We start from the raw sequence: 21,873 nt of genomic DNA on the forward strand, positions 1-21,873 counted from the left end.
AAATAAACATTTCGCTAATACAATTATCCGGATGAATTCTTTTCCATGGAATATTTTACTTTATTCCAACAAACTGTCCCAATAAGGGCTCACTCCAGGAGTGGACAGCTATTCCCTTATATTAACCAATCAGAAAAAAGCAGTTTCTACACCTACCCTCATATTTCTGAGCGCTTCGCCTCCGACATTGACCAGTGTATCGAGACATTACTGGTTGTGATGTCGTGATGTGAGATGTGAGCATAGTCGAATATGCATTCTCCGTTCTGATTCAGGTCATTTGCAATTATGAGTCTTCTCCCATTATTTTTAATTATTCAATACACGAACCTATATTAAAAAATCGAAGTGCACTTTTGAAACGTGACGGACATAAGCGGTACACTATAAATCCACTCATTAACTTATGCAAGTGTTAATGCATTTTTAACCTCGCTCCGTTTGTTTTGGAGAACATTCCTGCTTCTCACCCTTAAAGATGGCTGTATTAATAAATTGTATTTACATCGTTTTCTCCTTATTTATTTCAGTTTCCTCTACCTACTTTTGTGCCACATAAAATATACGAAATATTGCTTTCTTTCTGTTGATTTAGTTTTTGGTTACTTATTTTCTTCTGATATGAGTCATGATGTGCACAAATTGCAATGCATACTGTTGTTTGCTTTCCTGCAATCTTGCAGATTAAATACATGAGTGAAAATGCATGTCCACATATAAATTAAATACTGAAAGAATCAATTTTTCAAGATAAACCTTTTCATCTATAGTTTCTGTTTACTTTGCATGTTTCAATCATTCTTTCAAATGTATCTGTGATTGTGAAGCAAAATAACATAAATCACATATTTAAAAGTTTCTATTTATGCCTTGGCTGAGGAAGACACAACTTGTGTTCTCTAAAGACAGAATAATTCTCTTTTTCCAAAATAAGAATGCAATATAAAACAGAAACCTAAATAAAGATAAGTCTAAAAGATCTAGATCATCTGATGTATTATATGAAAAAGTTGACAAAAATGTTGTTTCCCATATTTCTAATGCAATAGAATTGTAGTTACATATTACTGCTAGTTTTAAATATCAGTATCTCCAATGTAATAACATGTGACTTATGCTGTTATACCTTACAAATACACTACAAAGTTATAAATTATTGCTAGTTAGCTAACAAATAATTAAAAGTTAATTAATTACTATTGTCTATTTGAAAAATCATTGAATGATTGCTGATAGCCATTTCTTCTGTATTAAATGTCTTTCTTCAATTGTACTCATGAAAAATGCTGAAGAAAATAAATTGAATGCCATAGTCTTAAATATAATAAAACGTTGAATGTAATTTTTAATGTATACTATGCAGTAAAGCATAAAAAGAATTTAATAACTTTATGGCATAGAAAATGGTTGGGGATCAGGCAAAGGACCACAGCTCTAGAACAAATGAGAAAGCAAACAATAAATTCACAGAATCATTAGGACTGACAACCACTATTGCTCTTGAAACTCTGCAACGTGATATTAAGAGAGTTTTGCAAGAGTATGAAGAAGAATGCAGAAGAAACAAGTAATGTCTATACTCATGTCTAACTTTCATATTGAAGAAAGGAATCTAATATAGTCAATATTGTATATAATGTATATATTATGTGCAGAAAATATAAAGCTTGGCTAAAGGACACTTTACATCATCGTAGTCAGTACACAACCTTGTGTTGGACTTCAGCAATTGCGCTTTTGATCAATGCCATTATCCTTGTCATTGAATTCTTCACAGTCAACGAGACATGGTATGGAACTTGCCAGAGTTTATCATATATCTGACTGTAATATTTTCAAAGCATAATAATGCTTACAACATTTTTCTAGTTACATTCCTTAAAATATAAAAAGAGCTAGAAATAAATAGAATTGTTATCAATAACTATAAAACTCATATGAATTATGACTTAAACAGTCTGTAAAAATCATTTTTGTATGGTTACAGGTACTTTACACTGCCTTACGAAGGACTGACAGTCTGTTGTTTAGTAGTTTTAAATTTTATTTTAGTTGTATCAGATAACAAATTACGTCACAAAGAAATTCCTCATAGAGTACGAATACTTCTTGACCAACTAGAAGGTAAAAAGTTTTATTCGCACAGATTGAATTTAAATTAATTTCTCTTAAATTTTGTTCATATGATTGTATTTTGATTATTTTAGTTGCAAAACATTCTTGCCAATGGGAATCTGAAAATTACCCACATTTATGCAGTCCATTATCTCCCTGTTTAACTTTACAATGGACATACCGTGATGGTCACATAGTCAACTTGCCATGGGCATTATTGGTTGCTGGAGACATAATTGTAATCAAACCTGGACAACAAGCACCCGGATACTGTGTCCCCTATGATGTAAGCTGAATGCATTGATAGATAAGATTACTTCATGGTATGAAACAAAATAATGAGACAATAATTTCTAATAATTTCAGGATGCAGATGCACCAGTGCTACATGTAAGAGAAGTGTACAGTCCTCAAGTTCATAGTGCAAATGAAATATTTTCAACACCACAGGCACGGGCTCCATTGAAGAACAAAATTTACAAACTTCAAGAAACCCCATATTTGATGAATCTCAGAATGGCTTTTGATCAAGCTCTCGACAGACCAGTCACATATCATAATCGCAAGCGACACCTTTTAATGATATGTTGTATCGAACAACTCGCCTACCCAGTTCTTTTAGTTATTTTGTTAATTGTAAATTTATTCCGGTATTTATATTTGTACGAATACTTTGGCGTTGGTCACTGGAACGAAATGTTTCTGTTGCAACCAATTGCCATTAGCATTCCCCTACTTCCATTAGTATTTCCGATTTGTTGGATTTTTCTAAACTGTTTTGGAATGGCGCGGTTTAAAGCTTTATTTAAACTTTATCAGTCTTCGAAAAAACTCCAGGTTAATATGCTTTCAAGCCAACAAAATTTGGACGGTCGCATAATGTTGCATTGTATATATTATGATCATGATTTTAGTTTGTCGATCCGTTTGAGGATACTGATATTTCTGGCCCAAGTTATCCAGAGGTGGTGTACAACTGGATGGAACTGAAAGAATATTTTTTCAATATTCTTCTTGGTAAGGAGCACATGATGTCCAGATCTGCGAGTATCTTACACGTTTTAGGATCAGTCACGGTACTTTAAACATCATACAAGTGAATACATTTTCTGCCTAGCATATCCAACAATACAATAAAAAGAAATGTAATACAAAATTTTCAGGCATTATGTTGCGTGGATAAAAAAGGAATTCTTTCATGGCCTAATCCAACAGCAGAGAAGGTATTCTTCCTACGCAATGCCAATACTTTGTCTCCAACTTCAAGGTATGTCATCATTTTTCAGATGTTAAAGTATCAATAGTATGATATAGGTACTAATAAATTACTTATATTTCACAGCACTGGTAGTCTAGATAAGACTTCTGAACATCACTGCCAAACTCATACAGATGATTCTAAACAGTATTCTAATAAAACATCTTATGTTCAACATGGTAATGTAAAAAGTATAGAGATATATATGACTGCTCGATTTTATATTGACTGAGAAATTGTTTCCAGACATGTCTCATTCAACAGCTGAAGTTTTGGATCTTACCCATGACCATGCTCTACCATTTCGTCTACAGTTTGATGATCATGCTTGGAGGCAGCATTTGAACTCGTTGAAACCGCTAGGTTTAGCGATTCTACTCAACACATGTAACATGCAAACGCAAGAGCATTATATGCAGTTCTGTTGTCATGTCACTTGCGAAGCTCTGTACAATGAGAATCTTGTTCCGGTTACGAACAGACGGTATGTGTATTGTCCGTTCTGTTGATTGTGTTTCATTAATACGCTTTATTGCACTGCATTTTCTCCCTTTGTTTGTGTGCATAATTCAAACTAATTCTTCCAATTATCAAGCTAATTACGTCCAGTTTATCATACTCATAATTCCTAAGACAGTCCAAAGGTAACACTTCCAGTTACCAGTAACGTTGATCATACACATTTGTCAGCTACCAGGATCACAGTGTAGAAGATAAAAGTGGGTATCAGGCAAAAGATACAATACAAAGTTCAAGACAAGTGTATTTAGTGGACGAATCAGGGAGCCTTGGACAGATGTGGTCAGTCCAACCATAGTTACTTTATGTATCCTCCGTATTTATAGTTAATCTGTATTGGTGTATGGAACACTCCAATCATTTTGTACATAAATCATATGAATGCTAATCATGGGACATTCTCATACTTCTGTACTGTTCTTTCTTCCATTAGAGTAAATGATCACTTACTAAAATTTCATGTGTGATAAATGTAGGTGCCTGTGTGAGTTAGCGAAGCAGATAGGTTTCCAAGACCAGGCACAACATATATTCCAATTGGAGCAACAATTGTCCACGTTTAGGCATGTTGTAAGCATATTGTGTAATATTTCAGTTCTAAGTTTACACAACTATTCGTGGGAGGAACGATTCAAATGGTACATAACTACGTTTTAGCAACCGGAAATGGTTCGCCGTGACATAAAGTTCGCAAGGTCCTTAAGCATTGCAACGAAGTTGAAGTTCCCTTTTCCGCATATGGTCGCCGTAGTAGTTAAGGAACGCACTGGAGGCGGTTTACAATTACTTACACAGGGTACAGCAGACATAATTTTGGATTCGTGTATTGAGTTTTGGGATGGTCACGATCTCTGTCCACTTTCCGCGTCCGATAGGTACAGAGAAACAATAATCCCTTAGAATAAATTGCAATGGTTCAATCACAACAAATTTTTCCACATACATTCCAGAAAAAAGGTGCAAGACTTTTATCAAAGGACAAGCTTAACATCATACTGCACTGCATTTGCATACAGACCATTAACGCGTGGTATTAGCAGTAAAATGTCTAAAATATACTTAGAACTTCCTGCAGACAGCAAACATTTGTACACACCCCATAGAAGCCCCACTCCATTGCCCTGGGACTTTAGAAATGTTCTTGATCCCCGAGTGAAAGGCATACTTGGACAATTTCATTCAACTGGTTAGTTCTAAACATATTTATATTATTTTAAAGATTATAAATTTAGCAAACGTTAAAGCGTTTTTATATAAATACTTATAGACTCCTTGTTGTGCAATGAAAATAAGGACGACAACATAAGTGATGTAGAAAGTTGTTTTGAAATTCAATGCAACCAAGTCTTCATTGGAATGGTCACAATGCAGTATCAAGCACAAACGGATATGGTAAGCCTTTTAGTTTCTTTAAGGAAACCCATAAAAATCGCTCACTTTGGCGAATTTAAATGATGTGCGGTTTGTTTCACAGGTTCAATTGATCGAACAATTGGACAGAGCATGCATACGATTCGTACACTTCAGCAAAGAGAACGAACTGCGGTCTCGGGTGTTCTCGGAGAAGATGGGTCTGGAAAGCGGATGGAATTGTCATATTTCGTTGCTCAGTGAAAGAGCTAGGTACTATACATCATTCTACTATTACCAAAACGATAACTCTACAAGACATTTTGCTTTGCTTTCTTTTGCTTTTGAATTAATATTAAAAAGTTTGGGGCATGTCCTCACATTTGGAGAGTATAAATACGTTATATTCTATATGTGTAAAAGTCTGTTGTATACATGAAAACATATTCAACACTGAGTATTTTACACTAATTGTATATGTTGCTGGTGTTTTACGATTATTCCGTTGTTCTGGTTCTTTTCTTTTACCTTGTTTTACTCGTCAATCAAAGTATTTGTCAGTTTCTCAATGTCGTTTATCTAATCTGTTGTAAGTCTAAAATAAATGGTGCTGTCTGATATGAACTTATTTAACTAGCTACTTGTCTTAACTATGAATGTGAATGTAAGATATGCATGTACATTACAGGAGACAGCAATGGCTGGAGAGATATCCACACATGACCCCATCGTATATGTTTGTCTATACCTCTTTCTTTCATTACTGTTACTAATTTGCATGTTTATTCGTTACGCTCTGTATATTAATATCTTTTTTATTGTGAATATTATCTTGGTTTTTTATCCATAGAGTTTACAGTTCTTTGAATGCGATGATTCGATTTTTGATCCTCCCTCTAATCTTTCTATTATACTTTTTAGTGGATTATATGGTGGTTACTATTGTATTTTAGTGAGTTCAAAGTATTCTTTCTCTTACGAGTCCTCTCGACTACTTCTTCTGTTATGTTTCTAATTAGAGCGTTTTAGTTCCGACTGATTTCACGCCAATAGTGACTGGTAACCACTGTTTCTTTCCGATTAGAGTTTTATTGCTTCTTCATTAGCGGATACGGTCTCGAGCAACATTTGTTCTCGTACATGTTTCCAAGTTGTACCATTGCACATGTGTTAATATCTCATTGTTATAATCATCGAACATACATGAATTACACGAATATAAAACGTATGTAACTAACACACCGATATTAGGTCCGAGAGTCCAGTGGGTTGGTGGGTGAGCCAGGCAGCAGCCATGTCCTCACCCACTCCCTCGGCCCAATCTCATCAGCATAATTACTCCTGCATGGATGAGGCCAGCCACTTGCTTAATCGTGTCTCTCCTCGGTATGTTACATATTACCCTCTCTTTATGACACATAAACACTAAGAGAGAACATGTCTATTATCTTACTTATCTCGAAACATCTTAACTATACATACTACTGTCGATTGAGAACCGTGCTTTTGCTTCTCGATACGATTACTATTACCGATTTAAGAACGTTCGCCGACTCGAAAGTAAAAAGAGCATGCGATTCATACATTTCTGCTGCATACATATGCTGCATTGATGTGTTTGTGTTCGAAAAGTTATCCTGCATGAATGGACCATGGCGGAGCCGTTTCTTTATTGTACGATCTACTTTACATTGTAGCACCAATCTGGACACCAGCCGTGCCATGAGCATGTCCGCACCGAGTGCCATAAATACGGACTTCTCGACCGTCAAGTTCGACGACGAGACCACCGAGTGGAACGACACCGGATTGTCTCAAGTGAAGAGTGCCATGAGCCATAGGTTCGTTTTGTGCCCTACGTTCAACGTTCATTACTTCTATACTGAATGTTATAATGTTTGTTTGATTTTGCATGCCAGTCTAAATCACCTAGTACAAAGGATCACGAGAACTGGATCGCCACACTTTTTGTAATTATTTTCTGTTCTCCCGTTTCTTTTTTATAGAGTCAACTCCTTCTTTTTCTTCTTTCTCGGGTCATTCCAAAATCGATCATCTCCTGTCGTTGACGTTAGAGAAAAAGTTTATAAAATAGACAGCTTTGAATTTCATAATCTTCTGCAATTTTCAATTTTTATCCGATAAATAAAATATTAGGCATGTAGTTTCTGCAGCTACATGAGAGCAGAAAAACACTGCAACATTCCAAGCTCTGTATTTCATAGACAAGTTCAAAGCCAGCAAATTCATGACTTAAACTCCCTCTAATTTCGCTTGAATCATTTCGTGTGCATTTAATTTTAAATTTTAATCGCTTTTGACGACAGTAAAGCATGATCGGTTTACCGAGGAACGATTCTGTCTTTTTCTTATTATGTTCCCTTTGTTCCAAACGGGAAGTAAACGACAGCGTTCAAGATCAAAACAATGTTCAATAGGGAACAGGATACGGTGAGAAGCGAGGACAGTGTGCTGGTGCAAAGTGTAGATTTAGGATCTGGCCAGGAAGCGTGGCGGTCACTAAGCTGTCTTACGGATAGCACGGAACAAAGTGCTCCTGTTAATTTCGACTTATCCAACAGAGTAAGTTTCCCATAAAATAATCTCTCTCCAACAATTTCAAACGTGTCTTACTTCTATCGCAGGCGAAGCTACCAAGAGGCATCGACAAAATTCGACCACACCTGGAACTAATAGACAACGTTCCCTTACTGGTGTCATTGTTCACCGACTGCAACACAACAGTCACTAGGGAAATGCTGCACATCATGCAGGATTATGGAGAAGTTGTTTGCGTGCTTGGCTCCTCCGCTAACGCAGAGAACATGCCAATATTTATGCAAGCGGATGCAGGGTAACTAACATTTCAATATCATTATTGGTACACATTTATTAGAGACTGGAATATACAATACAAAAGATAAAATATTATTCTGAAGCTACGTTTTCCTTGGCGACGAGACGACCTGGCATCATGTAGCTGGTTTTAAAAATAGTATCGTCCTCTATTCGAGCATTGATCACCGCTCGTTTAGGTTTAATCCTGATCCTTCTAGGAACAGGTCCTATGTACTGATAGGACAACTGACTCGTGGTCTGGTAGTCCGTCTTTGCTTTCGTCTGCCAGAACGTTGATTTCCTTGGCCTTTTGATAACAGGCACAGCGAAGTTTTGATAAGATCCCTTTGTCACTGACTCGCTCTCCATTGGTACAGAAGGAACATGCTTCGCTCGATACGGTTTGTAACATTTCACTTTCACGAGTCCAGGGTCCATGTAGGACAGCCTGTGAGTGGTTTCAAAGTCTCGTGATCCTTCGATGAACAAACGTGGTCTTGGGAGAAAAGGCTGCGGTATTTTCCCTTGCAGAATCTGATAAGACAGTTTGTAGACAGTGTCGGTGGCCATTCTCTCGGCGATTTTATTCTTTATCTTCTCGTGATCACCGTAATTAAATCTCCGTTGGGGAACGCGATCAAATTTCATATAGGATCTCTTATACGTTGTGTCCGACTCGAGTTGTATGGTTGGCTTTCCGTAAGGTCTGTTGTATGCCATCGGTCGTCTCGTAGCTGGTTGTAGATACTTCAGAGTCTCGTTCCCAAACATTGAACGTTTATCCAAGTTCCCTGGCCTGCGACAGGGAACTTCGGCGACGTGCACCATCTCGCTCTAAGTTCGAAATAATTTTGCAGAAAAAGTGGGATATAAAAAAATGTCTGCTCGACAGCGAGAAGTTATCGGCGTTGCTCGATTATTATTATTCCGCGCTGCGTTCAGCATCATTTTAACGAACGATGCAATTTTAGGGTCGCCGTGGAACCGTTGTACCCACAAGTTTGCCAGAGAATTCCTGTACTAACTCTAACGAGAGAAGACCAAGGCCCATCTCCGGTCGACATAAGCAGAGCGTTGAACTCTGTTGCGTGCTCGTTGAGCGTGAAGCGCGAGGATCCGATCGCCATATTCCATTTGATTATGGAGGTAAATCTCACTGATCACACTCTGTACCCGTTTCATTTTTGAAATTTACCCTGAACACCGGTAAAACATTATTATAAATGAGAGAATTTATGTTCGTTCGAATCTCGAATATTATTCTCCACGGTTTCAATTTAAATGGCGAACGATGCTTCACATAGAATCGACTGTTTTGCAGGCTCGTCATTACATGAAGTGCCTCTGGAATTGCGTGCAATTCTGGGTCTGTTGCACGGTCACACTCTCCTTCACGCAAGCTCTGTCCAGCTTCCTGCTGCTGCCGCCATTGTTCTCCGTCGATCAGGTCTTATGGTTGAGTTGCTTAATCATTCCAATGCTATCGATATCAATGATCGCCACGCCGAAAGACACCACTATAATGCAACGTGCCACTGGCAAGAATCAGTGCACCATAAACGGACAAGTGAGTATCCAACACCATCTGCTATCCGAGCCTTGCTAGATGATATCGTTTCTTTCGTTTTACAGATCGCATTGTTCGTTCTGTGGTGCTACGGTAGCAAGTTTCTACCCACGATTATAACTATAGTTTTATCGCAGTGTATCTCGTTTATGACACTGTGCCCCATTTACGCGAACATGGACGCCAAGTGTCTTTACGTGTACCCCGAGTCCAGGGGTGAGGTGCCATGGGGTGGCTGGGGTGCCAAACCAAATGTCGTCTTAGTGGTACAGCATTTTGCTTTGTCGTTGTTAGTTTTACATTTAGGTGAGTCTCATATCCAAGGATTAGTCTAGAAATTATTGTTAGACCGATTATCGAATCGTTGGCTCGTTCGGTTGCAGTAACGATATCCGTAGGCTTTGTACATAGAGAGTACTCTATTTGGAGGAAACTACCTTTCAACAATTTCGTGTGGTTCTTAAGTGCATTTATAACGTGAGTATCGTTATCGTTCTCTCGTGAATGCCGTTGTTGATTCAACGTTATAATGTTTTTGACACGATTTTCTTTTTTTAGTCTGTGCGCACAAGCAGCATTCTCGGGGGCTGTTTTCTGCTCGTTCTGGAAAGAGGAGGGTGAGAAGATCACGGATTTTCCGCTTCATCTTCCTCTGTTCTTCTTGAGTTCTCTGCCCCTCATTTTTGCCGTTAACGAGTTGATTAAGTGGCAAGAGATTAAGTGAGTACATTACCCCTTTGATGATCTTTTTTTCCGAGAATTATTTTTTCATCGAAAAATTGTTCAATTACGCCAATTATTTTTTCAGAGTGAACGTGAGGTATCAGAAGAGAGCTCGGCTGGAATTCGGTACGAAGCTCGGTATGAATTCGCCGTTTTAGGAAATTTTAACTAACTGTTAAACGAAGTGAGAAGCCTCGGGCGGTTGAAACAATCGGACAGAGTTTGAATCGAACTTATTACCGCCGCAGTGACACACCGTATTACACTGGGAACCGAGCAGTGATTAATTTATTTTACGTTTGTCACGAACGCGTGAGAGCTAACCATTTCGCTGAAGAATGTGAATTTCCTTTAGATAGCGAGAATGAGGTGTCTATAATTACTCGACTAATTAGGAGAAACGGTTCGGCACTTCGTGGGTGTTTCGAAGGATCCTCGATTCGAGGAGTTGAATGAACTGCGGGAAGTTTTACAGCCTTGCAAGCCAACTGTATTTAACAATCGACACGGGATAACGTTTAAAAAAAAAAAGAAGAAGAAGAACGGTAGAATTGTTTTTTCGTGATTCGACAAATGAATATCAAAGTATTTCTATTTTTGTATAATACGAATAACAATATTTTCTATTTTAAGGGTCGTGCTGAGAAGCGTTAGCACGTACTGTTTCGAGCTTACAAGCTGTCGCGTACTTAACTATGATTTTAGGTTGATTTTAGATTAATTAAGTTGGTGCTATTCGATTTTTTCGTCAAAATTGTTCTACGAGAGATTCTCTTAGGTGCGATTCAAGTTATTTATACGGAGGAACGAATTTTATATTTTAGAGCGCGTATATATATTTATGGGGGACGAGCTACATATTTGTATTTCGATCATTTTTATTTAATATTTATTACAGAGAAAGTAGCAACACTTGCGAAAGAACATGAAATGGTTTCATACTGTTGGCATTAATTCAAATAAGCCGATCATTGTTTATACCGGATGCGAACGGGTATATTGCTACTTTTAACGTTTTGTCGTGTTCCTATAGAGAATAATAATTGAATTTTAGAAAATTATCTAGCGTCCTGCTTTAACAAGGTTTTTTTTTTAGGGATACTTTCCGACGTTACGTTGCGTGACTAGTAGAGTCGCTATTTTACATTTGTATTTTCACCGAGTGGCTTCGCGAGTCACTGTAACTATAATGTAAATTAACGATAAATTAGATTTTAAATTAGTCTATTACAGAGAAGAGATATAACGTAACGTTTCGGCGTTTTTTATTAATCGTAAAGATTTGTGATAGAATTTTATCTCCGATTTTATTCTAACTGCATTCAGAGGTTGTACAATTATAAAGTAACGTTTTCGTATCACCTCGGTTCATCGTATGTACGTTGTTCATTTATACAACCGTATTTAAACTCGATGCAGACCACCTACAATCCGAGCTTAATTCGGAAAACGAATGATATCGGTTGTAAAAAGAAAAAAATGACTTCTGCGAAATTATCATTTTACGTCTATCACCGATTATTTTTACGTTCGACTTTCATAGACGTGATTGGGTAATTAAGTTAAGCGTAACTGATTGTAAAGAAATTTGAAAGTTCAAAAATAAAATTGTCCTTGATATTAATACTTTATTGCTCCTCTCGGTTTCGGTGCTTTTTCTTTGTACTCCACATACAACTATGAAACGACTTCGGTATAAAACACTTAAAAACCGTTGCATCACCTAGCAAAAATTTTCATCGGTTTCTGCAGCGTAATTAAAATTAATATCACGAGCACTACAACGCAAATGACAGTGAAGTGCAATGCTTCGTACAATAATTTCGGCGAAAACACGGACCATACGAACAAATGATGTCGTTGTATACTAATTATGATTGTATACGCAGTCAATGGTATTAATCTCCATGTAATGTACGTTTTACTTATTTGCATAATAATCTCACGTGGGCTAGAAAAGAGAAGCGACATTGCAGAATTGCACTGTTATCCCAAATTGTAACAATTAAGCGGATCCTTTGGTTGAAACACCGATTTCCAATCAATTATTTTTGTGCGAAATAATTAAAATAAGCACCATTAAAATGTGTTCTGATAGCAAGCAATTGAAAAGTATTATATTATCTTATCTACTTTTTTATGTTTTTTTTTTTACCAGAGGATCCTTTTGAAATTGTGAAATCTACTTACTCATATAAGTATTGCGATACTGTTTGATAAATGAGCAAGAGGAACGCCAAAACAGGCGCTGAATAAGTATTAATGATTATCAATGATCCATTAACGATCGGTATGTAGGATCGCATGCCAACGTAGCCAGCGGCTACGTCAACGGTTGCCAAACTGTTCGAATTTCCCTGAAGAAGATCGTACTTTGTTAATTGAATTGATGTCGCTTCCATCAAGCGTATCGTTTCTTTGATTTTACCTGATAAAAGTAAAACACATTGCCGATCCACGCGTACACGAACGCGTTTATCTGTTGCTTGTTACTGTCTTGTATAATCGCGCGAATTATACCACTGAAAACGATTTGCAATGGCAAAAGAATCACGTTGTACGGTTGATGTATAACTGCTGCGACCATGACCCACAATCGCACAATGGAAAATAATGTGGTTCTTAAAAATATCGTCTGCTCGGATTGGATTGTTAATATCGCACGATAAATGTAATTGAAAAAGTTGATTGATAACAGTATCCAGAAAATTTGTACCTCGTATATTCCTCTGCAACAAAGGAACTGTTGTTATAATAGCTTGGTGAATGAATGGCGCAGGCTCTTGATGGAAAAATGAAATTTACCTAGACTGAGGATACAATGGCAACTCGACGACACTATTACTGCTCATGTGGCGTAAATAAATGCATACGCACATAATCGAGTTAATTATCAGTGATTGTAGCTTGTACGTTTCGTCTTCGTGTGTGAAATCGAGCCATATTAAAAGTATCAGTGCTGAGAAAAATGTTTAATATTTAAAAATCTGTTCGCCAACAGATATGCACAGGTATATCATTTAATTACCAGTGACAAGTATAATTGTCATGCCCAGTTTACTCTCTTGTTCTAGTAAGAATCCTGCTATGTCTGGGAGATGAGCATACTTATCTCCGGTGCTATTTAATTTCCTAAGGATTCTGTGTCCTATCAGTAACAATATAAGTTTTATGCAGGTTTGTGCATGTAAATACTGTTTATGATTCCTGTAACTACAAATTAGAAGTTACTCCTTGCCTTATAATATCAGAATTCACTCCTTGTCTTATAATAATAAGTGGCCGTATATCAAATAAGTGGAATAGTATGCAATGATCAGACAAATGGAATAGGATGCATGCGGTTACATAAGCAGAATGTGACACAATGGTCAGACAAGTACAAATTGCATTGAATGCTACGGGGCAAGTAGAAAAGTTTACAATGATCAGACAACTATAACAAAATACAATGAACAGACAAGTAGAATGATAGTATGTTGTCGAGAAAAATAAACTTATTGAAATACTTAAGATTGGAAGCACAAAATCATAAGACAAAGAGTCAGCATACTGGTAACATTATCTTACAATCGTAGATGTGTATAAAACTTTCCAGCAAAATCGTAAAGTAACAATGCAAGGAGTGATACCCAATGGAAATACCAAGTTTGATGTTCTTCCTCCACAAAACTACTGCCACTGAGGCTTATGGTGTGCACAAGGCCACCAAGAGGAAGCAAATACTTTCCCAGTACATTCCCGGTATTCTGATTTTTAATTAAATATTTAGAAAATTGCTTAATAACGTGTAAATGTGTTTTGTGCTCTAAACTTCTTACCCTGACCATGAAGAAGTTGACATAATTACCACCAGCGACTAAGCAACAATTGATAACTAAAATAATTATTATAAATAATACTATGATGATGCTGGTTAAATTTTTCGTGTGATGTAGCGATGTGCCATCGAAGTTCCAAAAATAATTTACTAACACCGAAAGACTTATATTTAACAGAACTAGTAAACTGGTACTTTTAGGAGCACCTAATGTATAAATATTCCTTTTGAATAAAATGCAAATTATCTGAAAGAATTATCAATTATTCATATATGTACATAGTTTAATTTTTATCTTTATAAAATGGTTCTAAATTTTAATCCTTACATGACTCAAGAAAAACGTGGATACTATTATCACAGGAAAATTGTATTTTATCATACTATTTATGAGAAGTTCTTTCATGCCTTTAAGCGCATACTTGTAAGAAGTTACAATATCATCTGTCATGTCATTTGGATGATCTTTAGTATTGAGCCATGCAGTATGAAGTTTCAGTGCTTCTTTATATTTTTGATATGCATCTGTATGGATATAAAGTATCCTTTATTATTCAAGCAATATGGAAGATTAATATAATTGTAACTCATTGACTCACGTTCAGACTTGTAATCTGTCAATTGTTGAAAGTGACTGAACACTTGTTTTGCATTGTAATAGAGTACATATAGTTTCTTTGCTACAGGTAAATCATACAAAGAATCCAGGAACACACTTCCCAAATTGGAATGTGGTATTGGAACACCCAAAACAGTGGACAATGTGGATGCTATATCTACTTGTGTTATCTCAGTAAAATGATTACGGTGTTGCATGCATTTGCCACCGATTGCAATGAATGGTACAATTGTTTCTGATATTGTTGAGCCACCATGACCTCCAGAATCTTTCATTCCATGATCCCCACAGATAATAAACAGAGAAGAATCATTATTTTGATTCTGAAGATAACAAATTCATACTACTTTTATAAATATGGAAAATGGATTACAGCTTATTTCCTCTTTTTAATCATACTTGTTCTGATTTGCATTTAAAACAATATTCGATAAAAATTGCTACACATACCCATTGTCGGACCTTTGATTGAATTTTCGCAATTATTGTATCCATTTCTTTAAGCTTTGTTGTAATGAGTGGACTAAATGGCCCATGAACATGGCCAATATGATCAAGACCCAGATAATGAAGAATCATTATTGACCAGTCAGTCTTACTGTTCAGTTCCTTGCGTAAATGTCTAGTTACATTGTAATCAACCTAAATTTTTAATCTCCGTTGAATTACATTGTATACACTGATAGGATGAAAATGTTGGATCACAGTACCTCTGTAAAATCTGTTACAACAAATGAGGTAGTACCCTCATAGCGTTTAAACATTGAGGGAAACAGCGATAGCCAGGTCTCATCCCCATAAAATACTGATTCATAGCCATGAGTTTTTGCTTGAAGCAGTATATTATCACCAGAAATTGGTTTACTTCCAAAATTTAAAGCCACATCAATAAAACTGGGAACTACGCCAGTTGTGATTGCCTATGTAACATAAAACAAGAGTTGCAGCATCTTAAAAATATTTTAAAAAGTGGTTTCATCCAAAATGTGGCACCTTTATTCGTGGCATTGTAACAGTAGGTAAATGTACTTTGGTTTGAAACAAACATGCTGAAGAATTTGCTATAAGGCTGCTTGTTATAGGCATAGCCACTTTTCCAACTGATCCTGTTATGAAATCCCATCTCAAAGCATCAATGACCATTATGACCATTCTTTTTACCATAGGTTGATATAGCGTATCTACTTTTACTCTATAAGATTTATTTAGCATGGTTAAAATGATCATTCACTAAAAGTTTCTTTATTCTATTATGTGCACCTCTCTATAGTGATCCCATAGCTTACCTCACATTTTCTACAAATTTTGGAATGTCGTTATCAGTTGCTACAGTGTTACTATAGTTTGTTAAAGGAAAAAATCCATACAAAAATAATACAGTAGACAGAGGTCCAATAATAAGAATATAAAATAATATAACTATGCTTTTATCTGTTTCCTTATCTGAAATCAATAAAACGAAAATACATATTTATCTTTTATATTATTAAAAAATTATAAGAAATAAAAAATATCAACCATATCTTCATTGACAACAAAAAACATTACCGCACCTTTCATTTTTGTTTAAACTATTAATTCAATTTATTTTAAAACATCACAGATTTAATAACTGTAATAATAACTATCATTTGATCTCTCTGTTAGGTTAAAATACGAATACACCGAAGAATTGACTACTTGTGAATAATAATATTTTTGATATGCATTTCTTTTATATACATAGTTACTAAGATGTTATAATTTGTATTGTTGCGATGCTATTCTGTTTTAAATCACAAAAAGATCTTTAAAATACTTTGGACAGCATCAAACATTTTTATATCTTATAGACATAATAAACAGAATGGTCGACCGCGCAGGCGGTAAAATCTAAGGTATACGAAACTAGAGATTAAAAAAATGTTTCATGATAGAACAATATTTTTAGTTCTACATAAATATATGTTCTTTGTTTATAGAATGACAGAGGGGAGCATGATTGCATTATGTAATATATTGCCGTAAGCATCAACCCCTATTCGCGGGGAAGCCCAATCATCTTACAAGGGTTACCAACTCGGCGCGAATTTAACACGATTCCTTGTAAGCAATTTTCTACGTAGAAACAATTGAATTTCTTTCTTTAATAAAATTTCAACGTTCCCGTAATGTTATAAGGAATTTTTTGGGACCATTTGAAAGTATCCTTTCGCGTAAGAAATAGCACGTAGGCAATTAGAAGTCGCGCTGTATTTCCGCTGATAAAACGCGAACACAATCCGATCAATAAGTGGAAGCAGACTTTATTTTATCAAGTAGAATTCATTCAGTCAGTGGACACCCGCAACGACACATTATGTATCGGTAATCAGAATTTTCTACGAAGCACAGTTTCTTGCTTTTCACCTCTAAGTTGAACTATCGCATTGTTTGGCTCATTTAATATACCGTGAGTACATTTATATCGAGAATAACATCTTCTCCTCGCCAATTTTTTATTGTTTAATAACGATTACTACTTTTTTTTAGTTACAAATGTAGATATTATTATTCCCTTAATAAAACATAAGATATTTGTTGTAAAAAAATCGAATTAAAAAAAACATTTGTGAAATGGTATTTGTTAAATTTTAATGTGATAATTTTAGAAAGAAATGGCATCAATAGAAGAAAGTTGGGAAGAGGCAACTGGATCTTTAGATAGAGAAGTCTGTGATACATGGTTCACAAAATTACAGGAGGTTTATTCAGAAGAAAAGCGTACCTATCATAATCTAGACTCTCTACGCGAGAAGTTAAATTGTTACTATGAGATCAAAGATAATTTAAAGAATCCTCAAGCTGTGCTTCTTGCCTTATTCTTTCAAAAGTGAGTACTTTCACAAAATAATGTGAGCAACTAATATAAAGCACATATTGATTCTGTTACAGCTTCGAATACGATCCCAAAGCTTTAGATGGTGAAAACAAGAATTTAGAGCATTTTAATACATTTGCAGATGAAGCTGACATTGTAACTATTGCTCTGGTTACATATTTAAAAATAATTTCTGCGATACAAGGGTAATAATTTTGTATCTGTGCAGGGTGAAGAATTAAGAGAGGAAGCTAGTGAACTTCTCAAAGTAGCAGCAACGCATAGTACGGATGCTCATAAAATTGGAGGTGCCTTTGGTGGTGAAGATGCTCATTACTTTTTAGATTTGGATATGGCTGTGTTAGGATCATCCCCAGAAAGCTATGCAGAATACAGGGAGAAGATACGGGGAGAATATTCTTTCTTGAGTGAGCCAATGTACACTGCTTTACGTTTGAAGGTAATATAACTTGGTAACCCCAAAGGTTCAAGGGGAAAGCTAGAATCTTTTTACTTTTCTATATGTGCTTTTTCTAAAAAATAGGTGCTGCAGAATTTTGTGCAAATACCAAATATTTTTGCCTCAAAGGAATTTCGCGAGAAATATGAGGAGCAAGCACGTCAAAACATACAAGCTGAGGTTGAATTGTTATCTTAGAAGAGTTAATGAATTTTCGGTATTGGGAAATGTATCTTTATAAATTTTGTGATCAGATATATTCATTATTTAATTATAAGGAAAGCTAAGGTTCCGGTTGGCACAGAACGCTTTTACTGTGTCCGTAGCATTTGATTTTGATGTAGACTAAAGTAGCACAAATGTATATTTTGAGTATTAGTATTTAAAGTGATTTATGTCAAAGTACTAACAATGTATAGTATTACTAGACAAAGCAAGATACATTCGTGTCTTATATTTAGCATTAAAACTGTCCAATTCGTTTTATCGGTAGTAATGATGCATCAAAAATTTAATATGAAATAAACTAAAGCTCGTGTTTTCTTTTAATGCTATGTCTCAGGCATGAATGTATAATTCCTTGGATTTCTTATTGCATTGAAAATATGTTTAAATATTACCATTTTTTATATAATTATTAACTTATATATTTGCATTAAACATAAATCTATTTTAAATATTGAATCTTTTTTAGCACTCTTTTAGCATAGACAATATGTAAATTAATTTATTTACATCTGTATTTTCGGTTGCTTTTAACGAATGTTACATATGTATGACATTTGTAACTGAAGCATTACCAAATTTATGCTAACTTGAACAAGAAGTAAAGTTTCAAATATTGTTATATGAGAATAACTAATTAATAATCTCAGGATTATACATATAATTTCTATAATATAAAAGAATGCAGGCAGAATTGTCATTGTACCATATATACAATTTACTTTATTTAATTAATCAGATTAATATAAATGTTTAAGTATGTTATCATAAGAAACGAAAATATATAAATATTTAAGTGTTATTTAATACCTTGTGTACATAATTTTATACACTAATGAAGGAAATGTGTGACTAGTGCAACCGAATATAAACAATGATAATTATAACATTATCAGTTATTACAAGATATAAATATTATTTTACGCTTGTGATTTATGCATATGCTTAAGTACAAGTAGAAAAACGTCTACATGTATAAAAAAAAAACGCAAGCTTACGTTTGCAAGAAACCGCTAGCTTTGGCTATAGTTTCTTTTAAGTGCAAATCTTTGTTTAACAATTACACTTGCCTAATTTTGTTTCATTTCACATTAAATAAATGAATTGCAATATAATGATTTGTATAATAAATTAAGCTAACCTTGGCTCGACAACGGCTTCATATCTTCAGTTCCATTTCTTACTTCGACTGCAATACTAGTGAACTTTTTATTTAATCAACAGATTAACTGCGACTCGCGATTAACAAAGTACACTCTTTTTCAATATAATCGTACTGTTTAAACAATTTTTACACTTCCACTACGTACGTTACACGTTACACTCTTAAAAGTCGCCAATTTAAAAGTAAGATCGTCGTTCGATAATCGGAATTAGTTCGATACATTTTTGAAATCGATCCCGTGTGCGCGCGCATTGCACAACTCAAAAATTCAAACGACGCGCGTAATATTTTTCAATAATTATCTACGAAAAGAGAGGGGAATTCATTTAGAATAATTAATAAAAATTATCGTATAGATATCATATAAATAAAATAGTGTAAAATGTTTTAATAATTTAAGATATAGATTAAGATATACGGTTTATTAATGATTTGAGTTCCAGATTTGAATACCCAGAAATATTTCATTAATTTTATCTTTCTCTAGAATTATCGATCAATCAATTTTGTTTGCTTCGGTTACCATGTGACTCTTCTGCGAAACAGCTTCACGTAGCTGCCAGTAATACAAGTATTTTTAATGTAAATGTAACAATTATGAATTGTTGATTAAGGGTACTCTACGGAATATTAATTAATCAATATATTATGCCTCATCAATTAGAGCCGAATGATAAAAGTCAGGATAATGAAATGGAGGTAAGGAAAATCACATTTTACACTATTTCGTTTATAATATATATTTCCAATAATTTGCAAAAGATTGAAAATCGTATTGTATTATCGTAATACGTTTAAACTATTAAAAACATATAGATTATTTTAATTTTTGTATTACTACAGCCACTAAAATATCAGAACACTTATCGTCTGGAAGCTTATAATCCTTTCAAAGTTGATCCAGTAGATAGAATCGTGAAGACAACAATGATTAATAAGCTCGAAGATATCTCTTACGATCCAGCAACCTGTTTGAAAGCATGCGAATCAGTTGCTGCCGACATTCGGGATAAAATTAAAAAATTAACTTTCGACAGGTAATTGTAACGTTTTAAATGTAACAATCGATTGAATGCAACATCGATATTTTTTTAGGTATAAAATTGTGGTAAGCGTGACGATCATAGAGAAGCAAGGACAATCTCTTCAAAGTTCTCTTGGATTTCTCTGGGACTCTGAAAAGGATAATTATTCTACATTCGTTTACGAAGCTCGAACATTTCATGCTTACTGTTGTATATTCGGCATTTATCACGAATAATCAAGAAGTATTGAAATTCTAATTTGTTATCTAATCCTCTAAATATAGAAAATTTTTAAACAGAAGGAAACGCGTTAACATCTCCAAAATTAGCAGAAACTGATAGTATTGATCTTTTATTTTTACCTGAGCAATTATCGCAGAAAGATCTGTAGTGTTTCACTGAAATCACATGTTTTCGAGGCGTTCACGATAGCAGTGAATAGTATACTATATTTAAAGATAACATGGACGATAGTTATGCATATATGTAGAAACATTCAACAGGTATACATGTGCTTTTATTAAGTCACACGTGTTGCTCTACTATTTTCGATCATTTACCATAAATTCGCAAAGCGACGTTATTTAACCTGCTAATTTGTTTGCAGACTGTACACTTGTTACTTATTTATTCTGATTTCTATACTGTTCCAACTGTGTAATTGATCGCGAAAAGACTTCGACCAATTGACACGCTGTCAAAATTTCTGCTTCGAAGGCACGTCAAACCGACGTCGAAGCGAAATAAAAATGATGCTGTTACATGTAGCAACGAAAAAAATTATTAAATATATTTCTACGATATTAATACTGAATAAATTACCATGTTTATAATAATATTTAAATTAACGACTATTAACAAACGACTATTACATTTCCAAACACCATTTAATTAACATCGACGTTTAATATCGTAAATGTAAACGAATCCTTGTTTTTCGAAGATAAATATTTCTTTTTTTTCTTAATCATAAGTAGCAGGTGTTAAACAGAAATTCATTTCAGCTTCTGAACATTTTAAAAAGCTAAAAATATAACGGTAATTATTTAGACAGCGGATCTTCGTGCAAAATAAATATTGCCTGCATCGATTACGGTAAGCAAAGTTTGCGTAAACTTGTATTGATTTTAACATATAATTTATATAATAATTATAACACGCTATCCCGTCTGATATTCTCACTAGTTTCGTGTTTATTTCATTTGCCCTAAAACCGTAAAATACACGCTGTCTATTAATAGTAATTACACATTCTGAACGAATGTACAAAACCAACAATAGTTTGTCCAACTATTTAAACGTCGTACATTCGAATTCCAAGGATTTACCCACGTTTATTATACGGGAAAC

General features: G+C 34.8%; 5 protein-coding genes across 18 annotated transcripts; 3 read left to right on the top strand and 2 right to left on the bottom strand.

Moving 5' to 3' along the window:
- The first annotated feature begins 185 nt into the window (after window positions 1–185).
- Window positions 186–11,994, top strand: l(2)k05819 (transmembrane protein 94-like protein l(2)k05819). Of its 11 annotated transcripts, none has more exons than XM_033480683.2 (28): window positions 186–275; window positions 1,401–1,567; window positions 1,656–1,790; window positions 1,988–2,124; window positions 2,208–2,401; window positions 2,482–2,952; window positions 3,030–3,191; window positions 3,279–3,382; window positions 3,458–3,552; window positions 3,620–3,857; window positions 4,064–4,174; window positions 4,369–4,462; window positions 4,550–4,767; window positions 4,843–5,078; window positions 5,160–5,284; window positions 5,367–5,515; window positions 5,931–5,978; window positions 6,494–6,628; window positions 6,940–7,083; window positions 7,162–7,212; window positions 7,681–7,825; window positions 7,888–8,096; window positions 9,052–9,226; window positions 9,402–9,647; window positions 9,713–9,953; window positions 10,031–10,124; window positions 10,206–10,367; window positions 10,456–11,994. In XM_033480683.2, the coding sequence occupies exons 2-28, from the start codon at window positions 1,404–1,406 to the stop codon at window positions 10,526–10,528; spliced, it is 4,356 nt and encodes a 1,451-aa protein (XP_033336574.2). In that variant the 5' UTR covers window positions 186–275; window positions 1,401–1,403; the 3' UTR covers window positions 10,529–11,994. The 11 variants fall into 11 exon arrangements, with proteins under 11 accessions (XP_033336574.2, XP_033336573.2, XP_033336572.2 ...); XM_033480682.2 differs by having other exon boundaries at window positions 193–408; XM_033480681.2 differs by having other exon boundaries at window positions 193–379.
- On the bottom strand, window positions 8,117–9,057 carry LOC117226413 (uncharacterized). Its single transcript, XM_033480697.2, has one exon. The coding sequence runs from the start codon at window positions 8,906–8,908 to the stop codon at window positions 8,171–8,173; it is 738 nt and encodes a 245-aa protein (XP_033336588.2). The 5' UTR covers window positions 8,909–9,057; the 3' UTR covers window positions 8,117–8,170.
- On the bottom strand, window positions 11,979–19,656 carry PIG-G (phosphatidylinositol glycan anchor biosynthesis class G). 3 transcript variants are annotated; one of them, XM_033480693.2, is made up of 14 exons: window positions 19,475–19,655; window positions 16,096–16,252; window positions 15,803–16,001; window positions 15,520–15,729; window positions 15,260–15,451; window positions 14,790–15,132; window positions 14,519–14,715; window positions 14,192–14,437; window positions 13,941–14,119; window positions 13,399–13,583; window positions 13,176–13,329; window positions 12,799–13,099; window positions 12,561–12,727; window positions 11,979–12,321 (listed from the first exon to the last, which is right to left on the bottom strand). In XM_033480693.2, the coding sequence occupies exons 1-14, from the start codon at window positions 19,494–19,496 to the stop codon at window positions 12,090–12,092; spliced, it is 2,784 nt and encodes a 927-aa protein (XP_033336584.2). In that variant the 5' UTR covers window positions 19,497–19,655; the 3' UTR covers window positions 11,979–12,089. The 3 variants fall into 3 exon arrangements, with proteins under 3 accessions (XP_033336584.2, XP_033336582.2, XP_033336583.2); XM_033480691.2 differs by having other exon boundaries at window positions 13,941–14,437; window positions 19,475–19,656; XM_033480692.2 differs by lacking the exon at window positions 19,475–19,655 and adding an exon at window positions 16,363–16,727 and having other exon boundaries at window positions 13,941–14,437.
- LOC117226414 (uncharacterized) lies at window positions 16,843–19,140 on the top strand. Its single transcript, XM_033480699.2, has 5 exons — window positions 16,843–17,240; window positions 17,440–17,660; window positions 17,723–17,804; window positions 17,878–18,108; window positions 18,193–19,140. Exons 2-5 carry the CDS (start codon window positions 17,446–17,448, stop codon window positions 18,304–18,306), a joined length of 642 nt encoding a protein of 213 aa, XP_033336590.1. The 5' UTR covers window positions 16,843–17,240; window positions 17,440–17,445; the 3' UTR covers window positions 18,307–19,140.
- On the top strand, window positions 18,271–21,367 carry LOC117226415 (dynein light chain Tctex-type 5). Of its 2 annotated transcripts, none has more exons than XM_033480700.2 (4): window positions 18,271–18,325; window positions 20,163–20,197; window positions 20,342–20,535; window positions 20,594–21,367. In XM_033480700.2, the coding sequence occupies exons 2-4, from the start codon at window positions 20,192–20,194 to the stop codon at window positions 20,757–20,759; spliced, it is 366 nt and encodes a 121-aa protein (XP_033336591.2). In that variant the 5' UTR covers window positions 18,271–18,325; window positions 20,163–20,191; the 3' UTR covers window positions 20,760–21,367. The 2 variants fall into 2 exon arrangements, with proteins under 2 accessions (XP_033336591.2, XP_076381415.1); XM_076525300.1 differs by lacking the exon at window positions 18,271–18,325 and adding an exon at window positions 19,986–20,080.
- Window positions 21,368–21,873: the final 506 nt, after the last annotated feature.

Source organism: Megalopta genalis, chromosome 11 (assembly GCF_051020955.1).
Source record: "Megalopta genalis isolate 19385.01 chromosome 11, iyMegGena1_principal, whole genome shotgun sequence".
NCBI lineage: Eukaryota > Metazoa > Arthropoda > Insecta > Hymenoptera > Halictidae > Megalopta > Megalopta genalis.

Bases quoted from the DNA above. Each gene is read 5' to 3' on its own strand.
- PIG-G (XM_033480691.2), bottom strand. From the start codon at position 19,496: ATGAAGCCGTTGTCGAGCCAAG. The intron at 13,330-13,398 runs GTAATTAAATGA...CATTTTTCTCAG, and splicing joins GACAATTATACTTGTCACTG to CACTGATACTTTTAATATGG. The intron at 13,100-13,175 runs GTAAATTTCATT...CCTTTGTTGCAG, and splicing joins CCATTGTATCCTCAGTCTAG to AGGAATATACGAGGTACAAA.
- LOC117226414 (XM_033480699.2), top strand. From the start codon at position 17,446: ATGGCATCAATAGAAGAAAGTTGGGAAGAGGCAACTGGATCTTTAGAT. The intron at 17,805-17,877 runs GTAACTATTGCT...GTATCTGTGCAG, and splicing joins TTGCAGATGAAGCTGACATT to GGTGAAGAATTAAGAGAGGA. The intron at 18,109-18,192 runs GTAATATAACTT...TCTAAAAAATAG, and splicing joins ACACTGCTTTACGTTTGAAG to GTGCTGCAGAATTTTGTGCA.
- LOC117226413 (XM_033480697.2), bottom strand. From the start codon at position 8,908: ATGGTGCACGTCGCCGAAGTTCCCTGTCGCAGGCCAGGGAACTTGGAT.
- LOC117226415 (XM_033480700.2), top strand. The intron at 20,536-20,593 runs GTAATTGTAACG...ATATTTTTTTAG, and splicing joins AAAAAATTAACTTTCGACAG to GTATAAAATTGTGGTAAGCG.